The 27,992-nt window shown below is 54.0% G+C and overlaps 1 protein-coding gene and 1 long non-coding RNA gene across 3 annotated transcripts; one reads left to right on the forward strand and one right to left on the reverse strand.

The window, feature by feature from the left end:
* Positions 1-37: 37 nt before the first annotated feature.
* VANGL2 (VANGL planar cell polarity protein 2) lies at positions 38-27,992 on the reverse strand. 2 transcript variants are annotated; one of them, XM_019987971.2, is made up of 8 exons: positions 27,675-27,992; positions 12,513-12,773; positions 12,254-12,374; positions 9,774-10,381; positions 8,868-9,004; positions 8,233-8,368; positions 4,381-4,612; positions 38-3,592 (listed from the first exon to the last, which is right to left on the reverse strand). In XM_019987971.2, exons 2-8 carry the CDS (start codon positions 12,581-12,583, stop codon positions 3,332-3,334), a joined length of 1,566 nt encoding a protein of 521 aa, XP_019843530.1. In that variant the 5' UTR covers positions 12,584-12,773; positions 27,675-27,992; the 3' UTR covers positions 38-3,331. The 2 variants fall into 2 exon arrangements, with proteins under 2 accessions (XP_019843530.1, XP_070639661.1); XM_070783560.1 differs by lacking the exon at positions 27,675-27,992 and adding an exon at positions 27,296-27,377.
* Positions 10,269-21,488, forward strand: LOC109578604 (uncharacterized). The gene is made up of 3 exons (XR_002183704.2): positions 10,269-10,444; positions 20,560-20,740; positions 21,211-21,488. It is a non-coding gene; the product is annotated as an uncharacterized lncRNA (long non-coding RNA).

Raw genomic sequence — 27,992 nt, forward strand, 5'->3', positions numbered from 1 at the left:
AAAAAAAGAAGAGAAAAAAAACAACAGAATGCCCCCACAAAAGTCAAATGCCTTTATTTTATATATAAAAAAAAAATTTGTACAGTTTTAATTCCTATGTTTAAGAAAAAAAAAAAACCTAAAATTGCCATAATGTTTAGATCCACTGCAAACTGTAAAAACAAGCTTTTTATATATTAAAAAAAAAAGAATTTACATTTTACAACTTTCTACATGCATGCACAAGGTCTCAGCTCTGTAACCCAAAAAAAGGGGGGAAAAAATCTAGATCCAACAGTGGAAAATTCTACATTTACAATCTCACTTGGAAGGAACTCAAAAAGCCCCCTTCCTTGCACACACAAAAGAACAAATCACAACAATCACACACCAGGACCAACTCCATCAGCAGATGCTGCCCCATGGGGAAGGCAGAAGAAAGAGAAGACAGACTGACAGACACCACAGAGGGGCAAAGGGAGCTCATCCAGGCCCAGAAGAGAAGGACAGAGGCTTCAACTCTGGGAAACAGCTGTTTCAGATGAGAAGGGATCCCAATGTCTCATCACAGGTATTGCAACAGGGTTGGCAACAGGACTGAAGTGGGGAGGGGAAGTGAAAAGGAAAGGGCTGAGATGGGTGGGGTGCGGTGGGAAGAAAAAAGGAGAGGCGAGAGGGAAATAAACAACAGAAATAGAGAGCACGAACAGGAGCGGAAGAGACAGGGACCAGTGGGGACAGCGGCAGAGTGGCGAGGTAGGCGCAGGACTGAGGCACAGCATCCGGGTGTGGAGGAGAGGACCACCGGCCTTCCCAGGCGGTGGAAAGGAAGGCCTGGGAGCTGTGGCGGGGACGAGCTAGGACGCCATGGGGCCACAGAAAAGAGCACTGGAGAGACGCAGCCACAGCATCCGTGATGACGGTATGCGGGGTGGGGGTGGTAATGGGTGGGCACACCTCCACGAGGGAAGGATGAGAAAATCCAGCCTGTGATGGGACAGACAGAGTGGGGGACACTGGTCAGAGGGACCGAGGCAGCTACAAACCCTACCTCAGTTCACAGTATGGAGACAACTTCCCATACAGGAGAAGCAAAACACAAACACAGCCATACACGTGACAGTTCATCCTGACATTTTAAAAAATAACAATAACAGTAATCAAAGAAGACAAGGATACCACAGTTCTGACGCAAAGGACCAAAACACTACCAGTCTCAGTCACAGCCCTTAGTGCTTAGAGAGAGAGTTGGGGGGCGGGAGGGGGGAATGCCTTTTTGTTTTAGTTAAAAGGAATGAAAAAATCACAGTGATTAAAAAACATGGCAGGTTCTTAAAATAAACACTCCCCCACCCCTCATCTAGGGCAGCAACTATGATCACAAATACTTTCCCTCTCCCCACCCAACTCTTCCCCAAACCACACCACATCCCACTCCTGCCCACAACGGCAGTGACCCCAGTCACCATCCAGGCCCCGTTTTCCAGGATAGTGAGGTATTTAGAAATGTGACCCAGAAGGGATTCCTCTGAAACCAGGTCTTTGAAGAAAAGAAAAAAAAAATACCTTCCCAGACCCCCAGGACAGGATGTGTATCACTCGGGCTTACCCTCAAACCCACAGCCCCAGCCCAAGGCTGCCCTCCAGGCCCTGCCTAAGTCAGCCGTGTAACCCACCCGTGTGCAGACAAGGTAAGCACTGGCTGAAGAGCCCTTCTCGAGGAAGTGGTGTGTGGACAGATGTGCTTTTCCAGAAAGGACGGCAGGACAAACAGTCCCCAGGCTCCATCACACCCAGGGTTGCCAATACAGAGAAGAAGCCTCTCCGGTAAGAGATCAATGGGGGTCTTATCCCAGGGTGCCCTCTGCAAGGCAAGAACCAATGAGTTTTCCAGGGAGAGATGGGCCTACAAAGGGGCCTTGTGAGTTACTCTGAGGACGGGCCCAGGGACTGCTCCAGCCGGGCCACGAGGACACTCCCCGACCTGGGTGCTGGCTGGAGGTATGTGAGTACTCCTTAGTTCTATTCCCCTTGGCTAAAACTACATCATTTAGGGATGTCTGATTTCAAGGCTCAGATTTACAATGAAATTAAGTATTAGAAGGCCAGCAACTTTTGCTCAAAATGAGAGTGAACCTCTCAAGAATTCAGATTGGGTGCAAAGACTATGGAAGCTAAATGGGGTGAGGGGCTAAGTACCCAACAAAGGCAGCAATCTTGGTCCCTCACCCCTTACAGAGGGAGACCAGAGCCCAGAAAACCAGGCAGAGAGGGAACGGGGCGGGGGGACCCTGGCCAGCCAAGGAGAAGAGACCCCTGAGGCAAAGAAGTGGACTTAAGGCAGGGGATGAGGAGGAGCTGCTGGCTACCCCCCCAAAAAGAGATGAGGCAACAGGTCTCTGGAGCTGAGAGAAGAGACAGCAAAATGGGGGAGGGGGTGGCTGGTGAAGAAAAGAAAAACGTTTGTCTGAGACCACTGGGGTGGGTCAGGGTCCAGCCAAGCCACTAAATCTGTACAGAAGTCCACGTGGCACCCTTCACCAGGAAGGGGGAGACCCACCCCAGCACGGTGGGAGCAAAGGTGTGGGCAGTTCAGAGGGTACTGGTCAGCGATGTTCACGGGGCTCTCTCCCGACCTTCCCCAAGGGGCTGCCTAGGAAAGACCCTGTGGAAGAAAAGTACTGCCCCCCAGGGCCCAGGAACTTCCCCTGCTCTGAACATGTGGATGGGGAAGAGGTTCAAAGAGCTGGAAGCAAACAACCCTGGTGGGGAGGCTCCAACTCGGGTTGTGTGGGAGGACACAGTGGGGTCCCTGCTTAAGAATTCCGGGTTTGCTCAGGTGGGGTGAGCCAACGGGGGAGCAGGTCCATCTGCCGCCAGGAGGCTGCGGGCAGCACTGCCCGGGGGTTTGGCACTGTGGCTCTCTGGAGTCAGATCTGCGCCCCCCCCGCAACCCCCAAAGAAATCATTTGGGGAACCACTGGAGAGAACTGCTCTAAGAACCTGGGTTCGAGTGGGGCTCTGCCGGGCCCTTCCAGAAGAGACTGTTGGCGGGGAAAGGAGAGGGCGAGAGGCACTGATTCCTGCAGGGCCCGGAGTGACACAAAAGTGAGGGGGTGGGAGGAGGGAGGGGGACTTCCCAGGCACTGTTGACGGCAGGATGGTCTCTCCAGGTTCGCATGGGGTAAGTAAAGACCCGGGAGGAGACGGGACGGGGAGGGGGGTAATTCAAGTAAAAAAAACACTAGAGCAAGAGGAAGAAGGGCGGCGGGGACGCGGCAGGGCCTGGGAGCCACTCCCCCACCGACGCCGCAGGAGCCCCCCGCGCCTTCCAGGCCCTCTGCCGCTGCAGTCACACTGAGGTCTCGGACTGCAGCCTCATGACAAACTTGTGCGACTTGGGGTCTACAAATTCCTCGGAGAGTTTGAAGAATGGGACCTTCTTGGTGCTGACCACCAGGCTGAAGTCCTGGCGTTTCAAGAGGAAAACAATGCCATCCTTGAGCCCATTGGTTACCGGCTCCTCGCTCACAAGTGTCCACTGTTTGGCCAGCCAGCGTTCCTTGTGATACTGGATGGTGGGTCCAGCCGCCAGGTACCGCTCCAGGAAGGCCTGAGGAAGCAAAAGGGGACTTCTCAGGAAGTTTTCCCTCCCACCTACCCACCTCCCCTTTACCCCTCTGGGGGTAAAGCTTCCAAAGACCACCAAGATGTCCCAAGCTCACTCTATGCAAACGATCTCAGAATGTTAGAGCAGGAAAGAGCCTGAGATCATCTGCCTGGGACCCTGGTTTATCAATGCAGGAGCGGGAGCCCACAGCGGTGGTGTGGCTCAGCAGGGTCAGGTCTAGGACTGGCTCTCCTGACCCCTACATCTCCTGCTCTTCCCAGGTACCTGCTATGACCTGGGAGAACCCTCCCTTGTCCTCCTTCCTCTTTCTGCTCGAGTGGGTAGCACTCAGCAGAGCTGCACCAGCAGAAAGCTTGAGGCCTCATAGTTGAAGTGCAACATCTGTAGTGACCTGTTCCCCAAAGATGGCTCAGGGGAGGCAATTCTAGGAAGCTGGCCACAGAACTGGACGGTGGAACTGGCTCAAAAAGAGCATACAGCAAACAACGTCTGGTGGGAGTTTGGATCTGAAAATTCTGGAACCTCTACAGAGATGAGAAATAGGTCTCAGTTATTCCCCAAATGGTCTGCAAACTCCCTCTTCTCAGCACCTAAGAATGCTACCCCATTCAGAGATGGAGGAGATGGAGTAGGGATGAGAGACTGTAAGGAGGTAGGGACAGGAGAGGGATGGAGGATAGGGAAGGAAGTGAAAGAATCAGGGAGAGGAAGCAGAAGGGAAGGGGCCAGAGTCAGGGAGAGAGAAAGGATGCTGGGGCAGGTGGGCCGACCTTGGGCGTCATGTCGTGTGTGATGCAGAACTCAAGGTGCTGTAGGATGCTCTCCATGGTGTGGTAAGGCTGCTGCTTGGTCGTGCGAAGGTACTTCTGCATGGCACGGGCCATGGATGCAAAGATGGCCTGGGCCGCCTCCCGGGGGTCCATCACCTCCCTGGGGTTCTTCTGCTCCTCTTCCTGCAGCCGCTTAATGTGAGTGAAGGCCTCCTCCACTGCCACCACAAGCCTGGGGGAGACAAGGGGTGTGGACCAGGCTCCCACCTCTCATCTTCCCCCCAGCTTCAGCCCTCCAGCAGCCTGAGAGAGGTCAGGCCTTTGTGCTCTGCCTGAAGCTATAGGCTCTCATCTGGACTCAAGAACCAGGCTTTGGAGGCTGTGTTTGTGCATATGAGAATGCATGTGTATGGGTGGGAGGAAGAGGGTCTTCACCCCTCTAGAAGTAGGAAACAGCTGTAGAGCTCAGTGAGCCCAGCCCACAACCCATAGAGGACAATTCAGTGTCAAAGAGAGAGACAACTATAGATTGAACCCTAGAAAAAGCCTTCTTAATTAAGAGCCCCCCTGAACTGCACTTCAGTGGGTGAAACATTATTAGATACAACTACATCAAAATCACACATGTCTATTCAACCGTGATAGCATGAGCAACATTAACTAACACCTGGGGTGGGCAGAGGTAAGGCAAAACACTGTGCTACAAATCAGGAGGGAAAAGGTAAGAACATAATAGAAAATGGGCCAGGAAGTGAACTAATAATTCATAAGAGACCTGAAAGGCTGAGAAAAGATGACGCTGTTACTAGACAGTACCAAGAAAATTAAACGTTAACAGGATACTACTTATTCATCAAAATGGAAAAAAATTAGGCAAATGACTATCATCCAAATACTGGTCAGGATGTTGAAAGTGTTCTCTGAGTACTAGACAGCAATAAGATGCAACAAACCAGATATACAGACAGAGTGAATCTCAAAAATATGTTAGTAAGAGGGAAGCAGGAAAAAGAAGCCCGTTTACATTAAAAGTATAGAGACGTGCAAACGAACACCAGTATTGGGGAAACCCAGGAACCTGGGGACTTCAAGTAGCTTAGGATAGCATTCTGGGCCAAGTACACAGATCTGTGTGATTCTGCTGTATCTCTGTTTATTCTTTTGTCTCCCTGAGGGTCTCAATAAAGTTCCTTTAGAAAAGATCCCTTTGTCTGAGGTGAACAAGGGGAAAAGTTTTCTCTTGTTTACAACCAAGGTAATGGGGAAGGAAAGGGTCCCCTATGGTAGCAGCAGCCCAGGAGATCCAGAGATCATGGTCAAGGCAGAAGGCAGAGGAGGTAGGAACTTTTCCAGCTTCCTTCCCACAGCAACTGGAGACTTGCTGCAATGTCACAGAAATGGGACTGCTGATCTTCCATCTACTGCAGCCTCGTGTAAAAACAGGATCAGATGCTGGAGAAAAGGGAACCCTCTTGCACTACTGGTGGGAATGTAAAGTGATACAGCCACTACAGAGAACTGTATGGAGACTCCTTAAAAAATTAGGAATAAAACTTCCATATGATCCAGCAATCCCACTATTGAGTGAATACCCTGAGAAAACCATAATTCAAAAAGACACATGTACCCCAATGTTCATAGTAGATACTAGTACATACAATAACTAGGACATGGAAGCCACCTATTTGTCCATCAACAGAGATAAAGATGTGGTATGTATGTGTATGTGTGTGTGTGTATATATATAATGGAATATTACTAGGCCATAAAAAAGAATGAATTTGAGTCAGCTCTAGTGAGGTGGCTAAACCTAGATCCTGTTATACAGAGTGAAGTAAGTCAGAAAGAGAAAAACAAATAAAGTATATTAATGTATATATATGGAATCTAGAAAATGGTATTGATGAATCTATTTGCAGGGAAGGAATGAAGATACAGATATAGAAAATGAACTTATGGACACACTGGAGAAAGGAAAGAGTGGGATGAACAGAAAAAGTAGCACTGACATATACACACTGCCATGCATAAAACAGATAGCTGGTGAGAAAGTGCTGAATAACCCAGGAAATCCAGCCTGGTGCTCCCTGGTGACTTAGAGGGTAGGCTAGGGAGAGAGGAGGGAGGCGATATATGCATGTTTATGGCCGATCTCTGCCACTTTCTGCACCTTCTGGCAGAAATCAGAAATCACTCTATGGCCGAAAGTGAAGAGGAACTCAAGAGCCTCTTGATGAAGGTGAAAGAGGAGAGGGAAAAAGCTGGCTTAAAACTCAACATTAAAAAAACTAAGATCACGGCATCTGGTCCCATCACTTTATGGCAAATAGATAGAGAAACAATGAAAACAGTGACAGATTTTATTTTCTTGGGCTCCAAAATCACTGCAGATGGTAACTGCAGCCATGAAATTAAAGGACACTTGCTCCTTGGAAGAAAAGCTACGACCAACTTCAGTTCAGTTCAGTCACTCAGTCGCGTCCAACTCTTTGCAACCCCATGAACCGCAGCACGCCAGGCCTCCCTGTCCATCACCAACTCCCAGAGTCCACCCAAACCCATGTCCACATGACCAACCTAGACAGCATATTAAAAAGCAGAGACATTAGCTTCGCCAACTAAGGTCCGTATAAGTCAAAGCTATGGTTTTTCCAGTAGTCATGTATGGATGTGAGAGTTGATCTATAAAGCTGAGCACTGACGAATTGATACTTCTGAACTGTGGTGTCAGAGAAGACTCTTGAAAGTCCCTCAAGGAGATCACACCAGTCAATCATAAAGGAAATCAGTCCTGAATATTCACTGGAAGGACTGATGCTGAAGCTGAAACTCCAGTACACCTGAAACTCCAATACTTTGGCTACCTGACTCATTGGAAAAGACCCTGATGCTGGGAAAGATTGAAGGCAGGAGGAGAAGGGGATGACAGAGGATGAGATGGTTGGATGGCATCACTGACTCAATGGAAGAAGGTACAGGGTCAGGGCTACCTTCCTCCTTCGAAGCCTGGAGATCATGTGTGAGGAAGGGCAGAGTCCCAAGACCCTCTGTTCCTCCCCTGTAGAAATACCAACAGATGAAGGGCCCTGGCAAGCAGTTGACACCAAGAAAGAATCTTCAGGCATGAACAGCATTCACATAACAATGTGAACAGGAAAAAAGGAAGCATGAGGACAGTGTTTAAGAATTTACCAAGATACGGGCACTAGAACCTCATTTTTTGCAGATAAAAATGTACCATCTGCTGAGCAAGCCTCCAAGATCTCCTGGAAGGAGGGCTGGTCCAGCCTCGGTCCCTGCCACTGCCAGGGAGGCTCACGGCCTTTAACGGTCCCTGCCCCACTGTGCAGGCAGAAGGCCCCATCCACCTCCACCAGATCCCCGTCCCCTGGTCATCCAATAATCTTGGTATGTTTTGCAGAGGTAATGAAAGTGCCAAGTTGGCTGACTTTAAAATAAGGAGATTACTCTCCAGCTGGTGGCAGAAGTCAGAGACCTGGTCTTGCTGGCCTCAAGGAAAACTGCCTATGGGTCCAGGTGACCAGGAATTGATTCTGCCAGCAACCAGTGAGCTTGGAAGGGGACTCGGGCTAAAACTAGATTTGTTCTCGATTTCAGCCCGTGAACCCTGAGTGGAGGAGGGTTCAGCTCACCTGCGCCTGACTCTCAGGACTGCAAGACAATAAGTGTGAGTTGTTTCACAGCGCCCAGTTCATGGTGACTTGTTAAGGCAGCAACAGAAAACGAACGCACACATCACATCCACATCATCATCGGTTACAGAAGCTAGGTGGTCCTCCTCTCCCCGGCCTCCCCAGCAGCCCCCCAGCCCCACTCCTCCCCAAGACCCACCTGGCCCTCCGCTTGCGCACCCTCCGCTCATGCTCGGCCTCCTCGTAGTAGTACTCATTGTGGCTGTTGTCCCGCCTGCGGGCCGCCGCTGCAATCACAGCTCGGGACTGACCCGTGGAGTTGTTGGTACTGTTTTCTGCACAGAAGCAGGAGAGAGAGAGGCTGGTCCCTTCAGAGTGCCGCCTTGATTCCCACTCCAGGAAGGCTGGGGCTAGCCCCCCGACATGTCCAGAGGAAGCCGTGTCCACCCCCAGAAACACCGCCCTTTCCCATCCCTCCTGGCCACAACGTCTGGGCGAGGCCCACAGGAAGGCCGCCAGGAGGGCACCAGAGAGCAGGAGTCCCGCACGGGCTCCTCCCCAGGGCGGGAGGTTCGGGCCTCCGAGAGTGAGGGCTGAGGAGCAGACACAGCGGAACCAGAGCAAGGGACACACCGTAGCATAAAGGGAAAGACAGCAGACTCAGCAGCTAAAACCAGCCACCTGGTGTGGAGGGAGAGGACAGAACAGGAGGGGCTGGGACACAGTCCGAGGAAGGAGAAAGCACGGGAAGATGGGAGAAAGAGGAACGGGAGGCAGGAACTTGGGAGTCCTGCTTGGGAGGAGACCAGGAGGCCAAGGAGCAGGGCCGCTCACCCTCTCCGAGGGAATACACCTTGAAGCCAGACACTTTCTTGGCCAGGACGGACTTGGGCAGGTTGAGGAGGGCAGGGTTGTAGACAGGGAAGTCATGGTAATACTTCTCCAGGATCCACACTGCCACACGCTGGATGCTGTGGGGGAGACGGCAGGAGGGAGAGGCAGAGAAGACAGACAAGGGGTGCAGGGGAGGGACACAGCAGGGCAGGTCAGCAGGGCAGGAGAGGACAGAGGGCCGGGACAAGCTGCTTCCAAGAAGCCTGGCTCAGGGCCTGCGGTCTACTCACCAGGCCCCTAAGCCTTCCCCAGGGCTGGGCCTGCTACTCCTTCCCCGCTGTGCTGAAGCCCAGGGGAGAAAGGGCAGGGGGCCAGGATCCCCAGTCAGGGGTCACCTCCTCCCCTCCAGCATTCCCCTCAAGATTCCCTGCAGGATTGATGACAATCTGGGTGGCCAGGGGGGCCTCCTGCCCACAAGTCTGGGGGGCCGAAGAACCTTCCTCATCATCTTTTCCCTGAGGGGGCCCTTCCTCTGGCCAGCTCATCTCAGTGACTGCTCACTGAGTGCCCTCAAAAGACTGTGCCTCCAAGAGCTAGAAACGTGGTGATTCCAGAGAATCACACCTATCTCGTCTTTGGTCCATCTCTCTATAAGATCCCCAATCTCTGTTCATCTATTCACTCCCAGCTCCTAACTCCCACCCTATCTGCTCCAGGACCCTCAGCATGCTCCCACCATCAAGCAGCAAACACTGCTGAAAACCTAGAATGTGCAGAGCACACAACTGCCCACCCAGCCCTCCGAGCGCGCCACCTCCAGCCCACCATCACACCCCGCCGCCCTGCGCCCTGCAGCCCCCTCCGCCCCCGCCCCAGGCCGGGCTGCCTGTCCCCACGCGCCGGCACCTGAGATGGCCCACGTTGTAGAAGCGGCTGGCCCCGTCGGTGGAGCGCACGACCTTGAGCGTGAACTGCGGCTGGAGCTGGCGCAGCTCCAGCAGGACCACGGCCAGGTAGTGCACAAAGAGCAGGGCGTCCACCAGGGACACGGCAAACTGCACCACGCCCTGGTAGCTGCGCTCGCGGGCGTCCAGAATGCGAACACCGTAGAAGAGCCAGTAGGACACGACGAGCAGGAAGACGAGCACCATGAGCAGGGCGCGCAGCACGAAGACGCGGGGCAGAGAGGCCTTGGGCCGGCGGAAGAACAGGGCCCAGCTGCCCAGCAGCAGGATGAGCAGCTTGAAGGCCACGGAGATGAAGAGGCCTTCGCAGGCCGTCCCGCACGGCTCCAGCTCCTCCCGCCACAGCAGTGGGGGCAGCAGCAGGAAAGCCAGAGGCGTGAGGAAAGAGAGCAGGGCCAGCGTAGCCCCCGCCGCCACACCCAGGTGCCGGGAGCAGTCCAGAGGGACGCTGTCTTCCATGTCCTTGGCGATGCGCGTGAGGTCATCGTGGGAGATGCTGTGCTCCGAGGTGCCCGTTACCACTGTGGTCGTCTCCCCCCAGTTGTCATCCTACAGCCGGAGCGGCCGTGGTGATGGGGAAGAAGAGGAGGAGGCAGAGACATGGGAGAAGAGGTGAGTGGGAAGAAGACAGAGAGCAAAGCAGGGAGAGGAGAAAAGAGGGTAATCAACACACACGCAGCCATCCAAGTATTTACTGAGCTCCACTGTCAGAGGAGCCTGGCGGGCTACAGTCCATGGAGTCACAAAGAGTCGGACCCAACTGAGAGACTAACACTTTCCCTGCATGCCCAAGTCTGGCCTCTGCAGGGATGGCACATCTGAGACCTGGGCCTTCGGGGAGCTTCTTGCCGTCAGCCAACCAGGAAAAACCTGCACATACACCCTCAGAACAGAGGGTCCAAGAGAGACGCCAGGGAGCTGCTCAGTCAGAGAATGGGATCTGAGGTCAGACTCCCAGGCAAAGCAGGCAGGCTCGAGCAACCCACTTGCAAGGCCAGGATGAACCATGCTGTGCTGTGCTAAGTCGCTTCAGCCATGTCCAGCTCTTTGCGACCCTGTGGACTGTAGCCCATCAGGCTCCTCTGTCCATGGGGTTCTCCAGGCAAGAATGCTGGAATGGGTTGCCATGCCCTCCTCCAGGGAATCTTCCCAACCTAGGGATCAAACCTGAGTCTCTTACATCTCCTGCATTGGCAGGTGGGTTCTTTACCACTGGGGTTCTACCTGGGAAGCCCAAGGCCAGAGTAGGCCATAAGTACCTATCCTCGGAGTACGGAGAGGTGCTCGAGTATCTGGTTAAGGGAGTGACCTGACCAAGGCAGCATGGGGGAGAGAAGAGGACATTGAGAAGGGATGGGGAAGGTGAGAGACTAGTGCAGGGCATGCAAGACATGGTGCAGACTCAGGGCCACTCTGGGTCTCTGGTCTGCCTGGCTGGCTCTTCTGGCCCATCTGAATGCCCACCACATGGGCATTTCCCCAAGGAAAGCGGAGTCTGAACAGAAGGCGGAAAGTGGAGGCACTGCCTGTCTCAGCTCAGGGAACCCGTGAGTAACCACAGCCACTAGACCTACACATGTGCTCCAAGTTTCGAGAGCCTGGGCACACCCCCCAACAACAGAAGAGTTGATCAGGCTCACTTCAAGAACTCAGGAGGCCAGGTCTCTGGGAGAAGGCGGGATTGGGAAAGAGGGAGAAAGATCATTTTCCTCAGGTACTGATCTGCTTCCAAGCCCCAGGAATCCCCAGGGTCGGTCATAGAGATGTCTCATGAGGTCTCCAGCTCCCTAAGATGCTCCCAAGGAGGCATGGACCACCTCAGTCACCCCAAATCCTGCCTCTTCCCTCTTCTAGCACTGGGCGCTGCCTCCTGACCTCCCTGCCAGGGGCACACAGTGGGCCAGAGAGGCCGGAGCAAGAACAACCAGCAGAAAACCCCCTCCCATCTCCCCAAGGTCACTTCCTCCCCTTTCTCCATCAACTCCTCCCTCTGACTAGCAGGTGCTATTCTACAGTCCGACACCAGAGGGCACCAGAGTGCCCAAGGGAAACTTTGGGCTGCCACACCTCCAGCCCCCACCCACCACCGTCCTCCCACTCCAGATTCCCAGTGCCCTAACTGGTTGGCATGAGCCCAGAGAAGAGGCAATTCCCATTTCACAGCCCGGGTCACATGAGTCATAAAAGATGACGGAGGCTGCTGCTTCCAAAGGGATCTCTGAATTCTACCAAGATTCTACAGAATTCTACTGAGACGAGGTCCTACCTTGGGACCCTTAACAGAAGTATGACCCAAAATGCCCTCCTCTCTCTGTCGAAAGAGGCCAGGCTGCCAGTCCCTTCCCCTTTTGGATGGACCTCCAGCTTCTCGAGGGATCCGAGTGGAAACACCTGGTCCAGACCTCAGCCCATGACGCTCACCCGCTCATCCCCTCTCGTGGACTCATTGTCCAGCAGGGGCTCCCCTGGAGCCTGGATCGTCACCGACTTGTCCCCCCGGCTTCCGTCTCGGCTCTTAGAGCGGTGTCGGTCCCGGCGGTCCCTGCAGCAGAAGGCCAGGGGAAAGGGCACGGAAGGTCAAGGGGAGGACCCGTGCTTCTCAGCGGCCAGCTTCAGCCCGCCAGCCCTGTGGTGCTCCCACCCCGCTCCCCGACCTGCGTCAGCCCTCATGCACGCACACCTGTGCTTGCGGGAGCTGCGGGAGTGGCCAGACTTGTAGGAGTAGCCCGAGTACTGGGACTCGGTGTCCATGGCGTCCGAACGCCGCGCCTTGTAGCGCTCCAGGGCCACAGGCTGGGGCCTTCTGGGGGGCCCCCCTGCCACCTCCTTCAGCACCGGCTTCTTCAGGCCAAGGGGCACCTTCAGGAAATCAACCGTCACCCTGAGGGACTCTATTTTGCTGGACAGGTGGGCTTGTCTCAGAGAAAATCAAGCGGCGCTCCTGAGGAAAAGAAGCAGCTGGTCAGGGTGGGGCTGGAGCTCTCTGTGGGGTCAGAGCAGAGAGGGAAGCCGTGCCCAGGAAGCAGCCGCAGGAAGCTCAGGGGAGCCTCGCTCCCACCTGAGAATGCACCCCCCCCCAGGCTCCTGCTCTCTCCAGTGAGCCCAGTTCCTCCTGCCCTGCCTCCTAGAAAGAGCAGCCCCAGACTGTGCCCCAGGGTGGGGGAAGATGACAGCAAAGGCCACCCAGAATGACCCAACTCTGGACCCCCTGCAGGGGAGAGCTGGGCAGCACTTTCCTATTCTCAGCCAGGAACTGGAGAACGTGGGTTCTGGCCAGGCCAACTGGCTGGCCCAGTGTAGACCACAGCAGGAGGCAGCTAGCTTCAGTCCAGAGGCTACCCCAGGCCTCTCATCTCCTCCCATTCTTAATGTCTGAGTGCCCACAGGGGGCTGCCTACGGCTGCTTCTCTTGGCGTTGTCTCCCCAGCATGTATGTCAAACATACCCACAGTTACTGTGAGGTTAAGCTGGCTGCTCCCCTTAAGGCTGTGTGTGTGTGTGTGTGTCTGTGAGTGGCCTAACTTGTGCGCATGCACAAATGTGCTCACATGGCCAGGGTGAAGAATGTAAACTACAAATCACGTGGTGAGGGGCAGGAGGGGAAGGTAAGCAGAAACCATTCTCTAAAAACCTGACATCCTGAACCAGGCAATGTCAGGAGCTTGTCTGACGGCTGTGGATCAAGGGGCAGCGTCTTTCTTCTACATTTCCACCTTCCAGTTCAGCAGAGGAAAGGACCTCTCCTTCTCCCGTCCTCCCTAACTCTCACCCAACCCTGCTTACCACCTCACAATCCAGCCCTAACCCCTTCACAAAAGCCCCCTTCACCCCCAGCACCCAGTGGTACATCCCTGGGCACTGAGCAGTTATTTCCCACCTTCACTCACTGAGTCATCACCTCTTATTTAGGCCCCATCTAGAAACCATATCCCCTGCCAAGCCCTGAGTACAGTGGGGAAGAAACCCCGGATTCACGGCCCGGCAGGGTTGGTGCATGTAAACAGGGGCATATAAACAACTAACTACATCAGTGATGAAAGGAGAAGGATGAGGACAGAATGACAGACAAGCCTGGGGAGCAGGGCTCCTTTAAACTGAGTGGTTCTGGAAAATCTGAGGAAACACCAACCAAGCCTGAAGGAGCACAGGGGCTAAGCAGGTAGAGTGGAGGGGAAAGCCTGCAGAGCAGACAGCCACCCACAGGAAGGCCAAAGGCAGCAGAGAGTTGGGTGGCTCAGTGGAGCCAACTGGGTGTAAGGAAGGGAGAGGCTAATGGAAGGTGAGGCTGAAGAGGTGGCCGGGGTAGGGGTATTGCAAACCCCATGGGTCAGGGAAAGTGTGCATGCATGCTAAGTTGCTCAGTCACGTCAGACTCTTTTCAACCCCATGGACTATAGCCCACCAGGCTCCTCTGTCCATGGAAGCCGCCAGGCAAGAATACTGGAGTGGGTTGCCACGCCCTCCTCCAGGGCATCTTCCCGATTCAGGGATCAAACTCACGTCTCCTGTGACTCCTGCAGTGCAGGCGGATTCTTCACTGCTGAGCCACGGGGGAAGCCCCGGGTTGGGGGAAGAGCTGGATTAATTCAGTGGGAAGCCTGCGAAGGGTTTTAGCTCTCCAGACAGAGACTGGAAAGAAGGGAAGGCAGAAGTAGGGAGACGAGGAAGGAGGTGACTGCAGTGATGGGGCAGAGCAGCAGAGGAGGTGTGAAATGGTCACATTCATGACACATGTTGGGCAGGACCAGCAGGACTTAATTGGACTGGCGGAGGGGGAGGGGAGCATCAAGATCTCTGGCCTGAGCATGAGAGAAGGTGGCAGTGCCATTATCAGGTGGGAAGGCTGGGGAGGAATTGGTGAGTTTGGTTTCCGGCATGCTGAGTTCATGGCTGTGAGACAGGCAGTTAAACAGGCAGCTGAGTGTCAGAGGAGCTAGACTCAGAAAAGAGTCTGAGCTGGAGGTATGGATGGTGTGCAAGGTCAAGGGAATGAATGGGATCACCCAGTGAGAGGGTTAAATAGGGGGTCCCTTAGAACCCCAACATGTAAACATGTCCGAGGACACAGAACAGGCAAAGGGGTGAGGCCATGAGGCCAGAGGAGCAAGGAGACCAGAAGATGGGCTCTCATGAAGCCAAGAATTACTGTTTCAAGGTAGGAACAAAATCAGCCAGGTCAAGTGCTGCCACAAGGTCAATTATGCTAAGAACTAAAATGAATTTGCTTTATGTAGTTGTTAACTTTTCTCCAACCGAACTGAACCATCAGTAACTTCAGAATAAGAACCATGATTGGTATGGACCTGTATCCACCACCTTTCCACTGGCACACGGCTAGTAATTGATACCGCCTGACTCTCGGGGAAACTGCAAACACTGCAGGGAGAGGAAATAGATGCTACCTCATTCATTTATCTTCCTCACAGAGGTATGTGGAGACACTCCGTGGCCTGGTGACGTTTGTCCACAGCCCCATATCAAGACAAGTATGTGACAAAGACACACGCAGGCAACGGAGACAATATCTCAACCCACCCACCCTAAACCCTTCTAGAAACCTTTGCCACAAACAAGGCCCTATTCACCTTATCTGCAAATTATGTTGGACTCCTCTACCCCATCTCCCAAGAACCCATTCTACTGGTCTCGTCCCTGATAGAGTTCAGACACATCACCTGTATCTCTCCTGTTGTGGTTCAGCCCATTCTTTGTGGTCTTCCACCTACAAACTCAATTTCACCAGGAGGTTCAAAGAGAACACGTGGGTGACAGGGTGAGAGAAGTGGAGAAATAAAGAGGAAAAGGACTGCCATGGACTCAAGTCTAGACAGAGACACAATAACCCAGACTCTCTGAATTCTCACATCTGCCAGAGGAGTCAAGAGCAAAAAGAGCCTGGGATTTGCACCCAAGTATCTGAGTTTAAAACCTAACTCTCCCACGGAGGAGCTGTGTGCTCATGCGCAAGTTACTTAACTTTGCTGTGCCTGGCAGCCTGGTAGGCTCATTGGTAAAACAGGGGAAAAGATGTTTTACATCAATACCTCATGGGGTTGTTGTTAAGTATACTGGGGATAAAAGAAGTACTTTAACAAACTGCTCAGCAAGTAATAAGTTAAGCAATTAATACACTCTGACTTCAGGGTCACTCCTGCTCCAATCCCCAGACACTTCCTCTGAGACTTGGGAAAAAGGTGGTATAAATAAATCTTGCTGCTTGTACAACTAAAGTCACACACACAAATACTCACACACACACAGCAGATCAGAACCACCACTTCAAACACAGCCAGGAGGGAAGCTGATGCCATTGTGCTTCCCCTACAGATAAATTTCAAACCAGACAGGGTGCCAGTCCCCTCCCAACCCTTTGTTCTAAACTGTTCCAGCCTAGAGCTCCCTACCTTCCTCCCAGCTGCTGATTAAAGGCCCAACATAAACCTGGCTCCCCTGGCCTGCTTCTCCCACCCCTACCAACCCAGCTCAAGGTACTCGGAAAGCACCCAAACATGCCGCTCCCTCCCCTACCAAACAGAGAGGCCAAAAATGAACCCAGTTTCTGAGACCTTTGCCTGCTGTCTCATGGAGCACCCCAGGAATCTAACCCAAGCACTGGAGAGGCGATGGGGAGGGACTTAAGGTGAGAAACGAGAAGGGCAGAAGTTCCCCTTGTTTAATCGGACCCAGGAATCAGGGGTTTGGAGGGTCTCCCGGGTGGGCAGCATTCCCAGGGAAGAGGGTGGGGGAGAGGATCACTGGATGGGATCAACAAGTGGAAATATGGGAGGCATGACGGACCGGGAGGGAAGTCCGGACTTCGTCCAGGGCAGGGAGGGCCCTGGTTTAAAGGGTGGGAGGCTGTAAAAGGGAATGTGTTCCGTTGCTTTTCACCATGCCCCCAACCCCACCTCAGGCACAAGAACACAGAGACTCGGTCCCCTGCTCAAGCCAACCGTGGATTATCTGGGGTTAAAAACAGGCCAGAGAGGAGTGAGCAAAGGAAGAGAAAGTCTGTCACAAAAAGCAGATCCTTCTCCCCTCCAAAGGCCTTTCAGAAATAAAATTAATGGAATGTGTCTCAGTACCATCCCATGAGGATTGGGGTGAGGACCAGGGGGGAGAAATGTGGGGGCTTTTGTCCCCGCTGCCCAGCTTCTCCCACATTGATCACCATGGCAACCAAAGCCCCCTGTTGCCTAGGTGATGGCAGCCAGGTCCTGGAACCCATACCCAGCATCCAAAGCGAGAGAGGTTATGGAGGTGGGGGGGTAGGGACAGAGCGGGAGAGAATGGGGTTTCTCCTCTGGCGGCCCCAGCTTTTGTATAAGCTCTGGGATCAGGTTTCTTCAGGAAACAATCAGAGGCCTTTGGAAAAAATACACTCAGAACCTGGCAACAGGCAGAGGGAGTAAGGCCCTGGGTAGACTGGGAGGCATGGGAGGGCTTGGTGTTGGCCAAAAGGCAGACCAAGACTAGACCCTTCCCCACTGCCCCACCTGGAGGAGCAGCCTAGGTGGATGAGACCTTGGACACAGACCCGGCAGCCTCTGGCCAGGCGCGGGCTGAGGACCAGAAGGCGGGCGGCTCTGGTCCCCACTTCTCCCCACTGCTCTAGGCCACCACACCACCAGTCCCAGCCCCTGTCAGGAGTGGGGAAAGGGGGCAGTGAGGACCACCCGGATAGGGCTGGGGAAAGCACCGCGGGGGCAGGGCAACCAGGCAGAGAATACGGTGGGGAAGGACAGAACAGACATGCACTCAGAAGACAGGGCCGGGAGTTCCAGACCAGTGCTACCACGGAAGGCACTCACAGAGGAGTTCAGAATGAACTTCCAGCTGGAGCAGCCAAGAGGAAGAGAAAGAGGACAGGAAGCCAGAAGTTCTCCCCTGACAGGGGCAGCACTCTGATCGGACCATCTTTTAAACAAATGGCCTTCCTCTCCTCAGCCCAGGACAGGGGAAGGGTGGTCCTGCTTGAATGCAAGGAAATGGATGTGATCACCCCTTCAGACCTCTCCTGCAGAGGAGTCTGTGGACCCTTGCCCACGAAAGGTCTCTGGTTCCTGTAGCCTTCAAGAAGACTGAATCACTGTGCTGTACATCTGACACTAACACAACAGTGTAGATCAACTATACTTCAATTTTTTTAAAAAGTGTCTGATTCCTACACAAGAACCTAGATCTTATTGCATGTACCTGTGCACCCCCTTCCCCACTAAAACCCATGAGAGGTGTGGCCATGTGGGCCGCCAGCCTCATGGCTCCCTAAGCGTCACCCCCCACAGCCTCAGTGTCCAAGGGTATCAATGTGAGTTCCACCCAAAATGCTGGATGCCCACCCTCTAGAATGCCTGCCTCCCAGCCCAGTATCCAAGGAGCTAGATGTCTGTCCACAGAGACAGAGCCCCTTGCCAAGACATCAGCTAGTGGGAGGCAGGGCAGATTCCAAGTCACAGCTGACTGTCCAGCTTGGTCCTCCCCTTGCCACATCGCTCCGAGTCTCACGGGCATGCTCAATCCAGGCCTCCCTCTCAGACACTGGTGGACACAGGAAGTGTCTGGTGTTGGGATTGGGGGAGGCAGCCCCTAACACACTCCCACAGAGGAGAGGGAAGTGCCAGGGCCTCTGACTGCACCCACATCATTCCCCATGCTCACCCCACCCACCACAGGAGGAACAGTGGGCTGACCCACGCAACTCTTGGTAGGCTCCAACACTAACACAGCAGAGGCCTTCCAAGGTGCGACCCCAAGTTTCACAGATGAACAGGTAGGGCCAAGAGACAAAAAGGCGCTCGGCCTGGTACTGCATCTGAGGCAGGCCTTTCTGGCCTCCTTGTTAGAAAGACCTCACTGACACTGTGACTCAGGCGTGCTCCTCTCAGAGTGAGACCAGGTCTCTCCCTGGCACTCCTTCCAGACTCTGGCTCTTGAAACAGCCAAGACTAGAAGATGGCCAGGACAGGAGAGAATTCACTGGCTCCTGCCCTGTCCCTTCTTCTCTCCAGTGACATAGGGACAGAGACTGGACAGGCCTCAGCTTGTTGAGATAGTTGAGACTGAAGAACCCCTTGCCCCTTGCCCCTTCCCCTCCCCACCCAGCAACCACTCCTGCCTGAGGATCTCCACGTTTCCTCTTCATTCCCATCTAGCCATGCATCGGGGACAAGCCCTCCATCCAGAAGGCCCATGCTGGGTTCTCTCTACCACAAAAACAGCTGAGGCACAGAGTGGGCCAGGACCAGCCCCAAGCCCTAGACCAAAAGGGGGTTTCACCCCCACCCTCATTCCTGTACCCTGAAAAAAAACACCAATGTCCTTAAGTGACAATATGGTCCAGGGGGCCAGAGAGAACAGTTGGATCTCAGTGGGCCGAGGGGTAAGAAAGAGCTGGACCCAGGAGTCTAAAAGCTGGCACCGAGCCCCGCCCCCGCCCTATAAACCCAGCACTCTCCCAGGGCAGCCCCAGACATGAGCTCACCATCCTGAGAGCCCTGGGGCAGGGGGCACGATCCCTCTCCTCCCTGGGCTGAGTAGCAGGGGAAGGCCCATGCTTGGGTCACCCAGACAGCCCATGTGGCTGTTCACCACCAGACCCCGGTGCAAGGAGCCTGCCGGGGAGAGGGGCAGGGGAGCCTCAGACTGGGCTCCTGGCCAGGATACCTGAGCTGGCGTTCTAGCTGAAAGGAGCTGGGGGAGCCAGAGGCAGGCCTTTCTCCATCTACTTCCCTCACTTCCCTCTATCTCAAGCAAGGGGGAGGCTGAGTACCCTCCAAGTCCACAAACACACTTGAACACAGATACACGCACGTGCACCCCCACACTCGTATTCCCCCTCGGAAACCTGGAATGGCTCCTGACTGCCCCACCCAGCTCCACCCGCCCTGGCCAGGCAGGTTCTGTAGAGACCTGCTCCGCTTTCTCGCCAGCACCCCCACCCCCACCCCGGCGCTCAAAGCCCTGCTCCCAACACACTGCACACAAGTACACGCATGTTGCACACACACCACAGCGGTCCATTCCCTGACTCCCCCAGACCCATTCCCAGTCCGTCTGGAAGGGAACCCTGGGTGGGAGGATGGAGCATGGAGCAGAAAGGGTGAGTAATCCCTTTGGCATCTCTCCCAGGGGCAGGCCAGAAGGGAGTCGGATGCTGAGCTGGCGAGAAGGGAACCAGGGCTTCTAGGTGGCTGGGTCCTCTGTTTAATTCTCACCCATGAGCAGCCCCCTAATTCCCACCTGCCAGGCTCTGAATTTCTTCCTCCCTCAGCTGGAGCAAAGGCCCAACCCCTGTGTGCCCACCAGGGAAGCTGTGGAAGAGTCAGGCAGGAAAGCAGGCCCCGTGAGTTGTCCTCAGGGCCAGGAGAAGGTGGACCATGGCGGGCAGACAAGCTGGGTTGACCCAGAGGCCATGCCTCACCCTCTTCTCAGCCTGCTCTCTGAGGCGGGCCCCAACCTCCCCTAACCCTGAGACCTACAAAGCCTGCTCACCCAGCCGCCACCTCGGGGTGGGGTCAGCAGGAATAGAAAGCAGTTTCTCAAGATGAGAAGTCAGCCACCCTTAGGTCTGCACGTGGATGGGAAGAGCTGTGGCGTGGGGACACAGGCAACAACGGCTGGTTTGCGTGGCAAAAGCAGCAGGGTGCGAGACGCAGTGTGACTAGGGACAGGGGTGGCGGACCCGGGTCTCCCCGTTCTGAAAATCTTTTCCTCCTGCTTCATTCTAGGGCCTCTGACCTGGTAAATCAGCCAGTTCCTGACTAGGAAAACCACGCCAGCTGGAGGGCCCAAGCACCAACCAACCTCCTCCATCTTGACAAACCCACAACCTGAGGTTTTCACTCTTTCGGAGGAGCCTCAACATGCCCCAACCCTTGTATCTGCCACCCCAATCCTGGAGTAAAGCAGGTGACAAAATAAGTGTTTCTGTTCATACTCGGTTGCTTTTTAAGTCACTGCAGTCACACCTCCTCGGGCTCAGCACCTGCTTCTGCGCACCCCCACTCCCCAGACTCCCCACACAGACACACCCTCTCTTCTAGCCAGAGTGGGGGAGCCAGGAACTCTCTGGTGAAACTCTCTGGGGTCTGAGGGATACTGTTAGGGAGTTGCTAGAAAACTCTCCAGGGAGAGCCAGGCCCTTCCAAACAAGACTCCATGGGTCACGGTGCTGGAGCCCCCACGTGCGAAGTGACCCAGCAGAGAGGAAGAGGCCAGCCCCCGAGGACGTTCTGTCCAGGCGGCAGGCCTGCCCCAGGCTGTGCCGGCAAGCTGCTCCACCCGGGAGACCCCCATTCTTCCAGCAGACTGACACCCTCTCTAAGGACAGACTTCTTTTACATCTCAGGCTGACATCTGGACTCATGTCTGCTTTTCAGGAGACCGGGAAACTATTCAAGTTCAAGAATAAAGGCAATAATGAACAAACCTGAACACATGAAACGAGAGGATGGAAAGGCGGAAAGAGCGCTTTAGGGAATGGAAGAGAAATGACATCAGACAGACCTGGCACAGCCTCTGAGGAGCTACGTAATCTTAGATGAGACCCTGGCCCTCTCTAAACCTCAGTTTTCTCACCTGCAAAATGGGGATAATGGTGACAACTTCAGAAGGTTGAGGATTCAACAAAATAATGTACACAGAATATCACAGAATCAAGCACGAAATAGATGCTCAATAAAATGTTGGTTTCCCACCTCTTTCTCCAATAGAGGGTGAGCAGCCAGTTCCTTTCACTCACTCCCTGTTCCCAAAACCTCACTGTGAGAAGTAAGACCCCACCCAGAATAAGACGGAACCAACACTTTGGCTACCGTGTTGGCCTCAGCCCCTATACGACGGCTGCTCTCTAACCTAGACCACACCCAGGTCTGAGAGAGCAGCCAAAACCCCTCATCCCACACTCTGCCTCTTTCCTCGGAGGCTCCTGGATCCCCCAGCCTCTCTCTTCCCTTCCCTGCTTCCACATTTAGAGTGAGGCAGGGCCTCGCTCTAATCACCTCCTTCTCTCCTGCAGGTGCTAAGCCCAGCGGTGCGTGGAGCAGTAGAAGGGGCCCCCAATCCTCACGCCCCACTCAAGCCCCCAGCTTCTTCCCACTCTCCCCTCTCACTGCCCCACCCTGATTACCAGGATATCCTCAGCTCTGCTGATTCTAAGCCGCTTCTCCCAAGCCCGTTCCCAGCTGTCATGTCTGTAATTACCAGCCTTGCCAGGGGCATCAGACAGGCACGGCAACACCTAATTTCCAAAGTGCTCTTGGAAATTAAGTAGAGGCCATACCAGGCCTCTACTCTGTACCAAGCAGGGTGGAGAGAAGGATGGAGGGATTCTTCCTGACCCACCTCATTTCCCTCCAGAACACAGGAGAGAAGGTGACAGAAGGCTGCCCAAGCCAGATCAGCAAAAGACAGGATTAAAAAAAGGGAAGGCTTCTGGGGAATGGGTGTGAGTAGGATTTACTCCCAGGCCTTTTCCTTCATCTCTGCTATCAAAATCTCCCCATGAACAGGGTTACCCACCTGGAGAGTGTGAGAGAAATTTCAGGTCAATTCAGAGAGAAGGGAAGTCAGTGCCCAATAAAACAAGAAGATGGGTACCCACAGGGAAGACGGCAGATGCATAAAGGAGGGAGCTGCCCAGGAAGGAGGAAAGAAAGCAAGTTTTAAAAAGTCCCATCTGCGACCCAGACTCTGAGAACACCCATTAACATCCCAGCCTCTCCTCTCCCTAATACCTCCAACCCCACCCACCACACAAGGCTTCGTCTCATAGGCAGGAAAACTGAGGCCAACCCCCCAGTTAATACTTCAGGATCCAGTAACACCCACCGCTCCCTGACACCCCTGCTCCTTCTTCCTCGTGCTCAGCCTCTACCTGCAGCGCCCTCCCAAGTCCCTCCCTGCTTGCCTAACTCATCCTTTAAATCCAGCTAAGGTGGACCCTCAGGGCTAACCCTGAATCTTCACTGGAAGGACTGATGCTGAAGATGAAGCCCCAGTACTTTGGCCACCTGACTTTAAGAGCCAGCTCAGTGGAAATGACCCTGATGCTGGGAAAGATTGAGGGCAGGAGGAGAAGAAGCCAATAGAGGATGAGATGGTTGGATAGCATCAACGACTCGATGGACATGACTTTGAGCAAACTCTGGGAGATAGTGAAGGACAGGGAAGTCTGGCATGCTGCAGTCCACAGAGTTGCAAAGAGTCGGGCATGACTTAACCACTGAATAACAAAGTTTGATCCACACAGTGGAATATCATTCAACCACAAAAAGAAGTGGAGGTATGATGCTCTAATGTGGATGAGCCATGAAAAAATTATGTTAAGTGAAGGAAGTCAGACACAAAGGGTCACACATTGCACCATTCCATTTACATGAAATACCTTGAATAGGTAAATCCATAGAGATAGAATGCAGACTGGTATTTGCCAAGGGCTGGGAGAAAGGGAACGGGCAGCAACCTCTTAATGCGTACAGGTTTCCTTTGGGGATAATGAAAGTGTTTTCAGAAAAAGGCAGTGGTTGCACAACACTATAGGTGTACGAAGTGCCACTGTTCACTTCAAAACAGCTGACTTTAAGGAATCCCCTGGTGGTCCAGTGGTTAGGACTCCATGCTTTCACTGCTGAGGGTGCACGTTCAGTCCCTGATGGGGGAACTAAGATCCCACAGGTTGCATGTGCAGCCAAAATAAATCAATAAACTGGCTAATTTTATGTTTTGTGAATTTCACCTCAGTTAAAAAATTTCCAGTGGTCACGTACAGTTATGTACAGTTGTAACAGTTGGACCATAAAGAAGGCAGAATGCCAAAGAATTGGTGCCTTCAGACTGTGATGCTGGAGAAGACTCCTGAAAGTCCCTTGGACAGCAAGGAGATCAAACCAATCTTCAGGGAGATCAACCCCGAATATTCACTGGAAGGACTGATGCTGAAGCTGAAGCTCCAGTATTTTGGTCATCTGATGTGAACAGACGACTCATTGGAAAAGTCTCTGATGCTGGGAAAGGTTGAAGGCAGAAGGAGAAGAGGGCATCAGAGGATAATATAGCTGGATGGCATCACTGATGCAAAGAACATGAATGTGGGCAAACTCCAGGAGATGGTGAGGGACAGATAAGCCTGGCGTGCCATAGTCCATGGGGTCACAAAGAGTCAGACACAACTGGGCGACAGAACAACGACTTCCAGTGAAGGGCACATCTCCTCTGGGAAGTCTCCCTGCCACCCACAGCTGGACCAAGCACTTTTGCTCCATGCTCTGGTAGCCTCCTCAACACACCTCCGTATACTACGCACGGGGTTACAGTGAAGCGGCATGTTTATGCACGTCTCCCCTGTGAAAGCCCATCTTCTTCACCTTTCCATGCCTGTACTTCACACAGCACCTGGAGAGAGCAGGCAGTGCCCAACATGGTCTGCCAGAAGTGCAGGACCAAAGTCTAGTTCTGCCCCCCAACCCAGAGCCCACTCCCTTACTAATCATCCATCAGAACCTGAACCGTTCCAGTTATCACTTGGTAGGGCGTCCCAAGTGCCAGGCACTGTGCAAAGTGCTCTCTATTACTTCATTTAATCCTCATAAATGGGCTTCCCTGGTGGCTCAGTGGTAAAGAATCCGCCTGCAGCGCAGCAGTTGCAGGAGCCACAGGTTCCTTCTCTGGGTGGGGAAGATCCCCTGGAGGAGGGCATGGCAACCCACTCCAGTATTCTTGCCTAGAGAACCCCCATGGACAGAGGAGCCCGGTGGGCTACAGTCCGTGGGATCCCAAAAAGTCGGACATGACTGAAGTGACTTAGCACACACACACAATCCTCATAAACCTAAGAGGAAGGGCCTATTATTAACTCCGTTTTACAGGTGAGGCTTCAAAAGTTATCTAGGCTATCCAAGGTCTCAGATCTAGGAAGTGGCAAAACCAGAATTTAACAGCTAGCTGACACCCAGGGAAGGAGGCCCAATCTGGGGTGGGAAGATGGTGTCTTAAGACATCTAAGAGGCTAAGGAATGTGTTTAAGAACTTGCTCAATGTCCTAACACTTCTAAGTCCTAATTCCAGCCAACTCTGCTGGACTCTTCATTTTGGCCTCACAGTGTGAGATGCTCAGGTGAAAAACAGCAAAGAAGACTGGAGATCCACAAACTCAGGGGATGGGGGTGGGGGTCCCAGATGTCTTCCCTGTTCTGCTGGAAGCTTCTATATAAGTCAAGGTCATGCTTTCTTGACTGGAAGGGGTCTTAGAAACCAAATGAGCAAATAAAAGTCTGTCCTGCTCTAGAGCCAGGGAAGGGTACCCTTCCTCGGATCTAGAAGAAGCAGAAGGAGCCGAGGGGGGCATACCAGAGAGGTCAGCCCCCAGAAGAATTAGGGAGAGAGAGGGGAGGAGCAAGACAATGGGGGAGGAGGGGCCAACTCGACCACTAGTTCCAGTATGAAGTACTTTCAAAGGCGGCCTTTCCTAAGGTCTGACCACAAGTCCTCCTCCTTGGAAGAGCTCCCCACCCCCCAAACACACCAGTATAATATATCACGCATTCAGAGGACAGAAGCAAACAAGGCACCCCAGAGCACACTGTCCGGATTCAAGTGCCGCCCTCGCCCCTGGGGACCTTACCCAATGGACAGGTGTCAGGTTTGGGGCAATCGTGCATTTCTTTAATCCAGTCTTTTCCTTCTCTGCCCTACCTCTAGTCCCAACATTTTCTAACTCCTACTGCTCTTATCACGGGGACTTAAGAAAGGTGGGGAGCCCTGGGGGCTAAAATGCAAACATTCCAACTGCACATGCCCCTTAAGGACTCCCATTAGGGAATTACCCAGAGACCCTAACGGGCCTGTGCATTCACAGTCTCAGCTTCTAAAGCTGGATGCCTCGACCAGTTCCTCTGGCACGAAGAGGGAAATGACTGAGTGTGAGATATGCAAACAAGGCATGCATGCCCACCCTTCCCCTTCATCCCAAAAGAGAAATAATAACAGAGAGAAAACAGCCCTCAATGGGTGCTTGCCCCTTCCTCGACATAGGGACAACCGCCCTCCTGGCAAGTTGAGCCCCCTATCCATCACCCTCAGACCTGGCCCCAGATCGCATCTCCATCCCAATCATGCTTCTCATCAGTAAAAAGGGGAAAACTGTGAGATAAATCTGTACAAACTCCTGAAAAAACATCCCCCTCTGCTCTCCCCAGACCTCCCATGCCACCTTCTGAACCCCGTGCAACAGAGAACCGAAGATGTCCGGACCAGGTCTCATCCCTCCAGGCATGCTCCTTCCCACGCCTCTATCCCATACCAGAATCCCCAGACTCCTCAGAAACTGTAGGATCCCAGAGGCAGGGCAGAGTTGAGTGGGCTCTGAAGCAGCAAACTCCAAGGTGGCTTTATAGGACAAGTGGGGCCTGAGGGGGGCTGAACATGGGCTAAGAAGCCAAGAATGTGGCCTCTCCAAGTACAAGAACCTAACCTACAAGGGGGAATAAGAGGATATCCCTCTGATTCTTTCCCCTGACTTCTCCAATCCCTCAGACTCCCCTTGGACTACAACCCAAATCCCTATTCCGTATTCCCCACCACACACACAACCTTTATCTAGAAAAGCCCATTTCCCAAAACAGGTACCTCAGGGGTCTCAGATACTTAAGGCACTATCCTCAAAACCAGGGCAGGGCATCCAAGAAGCCTCAGAACCCCTCCAGACAGCCCTCCCTTTGGGCTCCCTGCCAAGAAAATCAGCCTGCAGAGGCAAGTGGCAGTACCCCCAACACACACTCAGAAATACACACACCACCTAAAGCAGGCACACGGTGGCACTTATCTATCAACACAGGTGGTACACAAGAGAACACAGATTCACTCACATCTCTTTCTAGTACACAGGTGTACACACACCTACCCAGTACACCCTATTCTGCTCTTACACACCCACCTTCCTCAGAACCTCTTTCCCATAAACCCCTCCCCAGTTCACACACAAGAGACACACACCCCTTCCCCAGAGTATACCCATAAATACATATCCTAACACACCACACATGCATGATCAGCTGCTCCTTGCGTGCACACACACTCAGGCACAGATAAACACCTTCATCTCCAAATCCAGGGGCCCACCTGCAGGGACACGCAGCATGTCAAGGCGCACACATACACAAAAACAAAAGAATCACGCACACTGATGCTTCACCAAGCCTCTAAAACTCACCGATGCAGAGCCCACAGCCCTTTAGACGGGTAAAGACAAGTGGAGAGAAGGATGCCGGCGCCTGTCCTCTGGGCCCCGGAATACAGTGCCGGGGTCTCCAGCCTCCAGCCCCATCCTCGAGCCGCACACACGCCCCCGCCACTCTCCTCGGGCGGCTCCCGGGACTCCACCTCACGCCCTGAACGCATACCTGCCCGGGGTCCTCCCCACACTCCTGAGGTGGGTATGCACCCCTAAACATCCTCGCCTTCCAGTACCTCCAGACAGCGATCCTTGCACTGCCTCTGCCTCCACCTCCAACACACACACTCCAGAGTCTCCAGCTCCAATCGGCTCCCCTGGGAACACTGAGGCCCCCGCCCCCGGCCCCGGGCCCAGGAAAGTCCCCGGCTCTCCAGGCCCGGGCTCCACCCCCTCCCCAAGCGCCCCTTCCTCTCCCCAAAGTTGGGGGGCACTCCGCTGTGCAGTGGGGGGATGGACCGGAAGGGGGTTACCCCACGCCCCCTTTCCCCATAAGCCACCCCGCTCGCTCCGCGGCTGGGCACCCCCTGGCCCCTTGCATGATTGTCCCTCTTTCTGTTTCTTTTTTTTTTTTTTTTTCAAACTTTGCTCGCGCCCCCGCGGCCCGGCACTCACCCGCCGCTGCGAACTGCCGGGTGGGCTCGGCCGGCGCCCGGCTCGGCCCGGCGCCTTTGTATCCGCAGCGTTCGGGTCGCTCCGAACTCCGCGCTCGTAGACGGGCAGCGCGGACGTTGGGGGGGTGTAGAGGGGGGCTCCTGAGTCCGGTCGCCCCCTTTCCGTCCCAGACCGCTGTCTCTTCCCCCTCAGGGCCCCGGGGGCAGGGGGCCAGAGGGGAATGGGGGGCGCTCAAGCTCCCATGGCGGGACCAAGGATCAAGGAATCAGGGATCAGGAATCAGATCGGGAGCCCGCGGAGGAGGGGGAGGGGGCAGAG

Source organism: Bos indicus, chromosome 3 (assembly GCF_029378745.1).
Source record: "Bos indicus isolate NIAB-ARS_2022 breed Sahiwal x Tharparkar chromosome 3, NIAB-ARS_B.indTharparkar_mat_pri_1.0, whole genome shotgun sequence".
NCBI lineage: Eukaryota > Metazoa > Chordata > Mammalia > Artiodactyla > Bovidae > Bos > Bos indicus.

What these genes read in the sequence shown, in the direction of transcription:
- VANGL2 (XM_019987971.2), bottom strand. Translation starts at nt 12,583, where the DNA reads ATGGACACCGAGTCCCAGTACTCGGGCTACTCCTACAAGTCTGGCCAC. An exon ending in GTGCGCAAGCGGAGGGCCAG is followed by an intron (nt 4,613 to 8,232) that starts GTGGGTCTTGGG and finishes TGTCTCCCCCAG; the next exon opens with GCTTGTGGTGGCAGTGGAGG. An exon ending in CACACGACATGACGCCCAAG is followed by an intron (nt 3,593 to 4,380) that starts GTCGGCCCACCT and finishes TTGCTTCCTCAG; the next exon opens with GCCTTCCTGGAGCGGTACCT.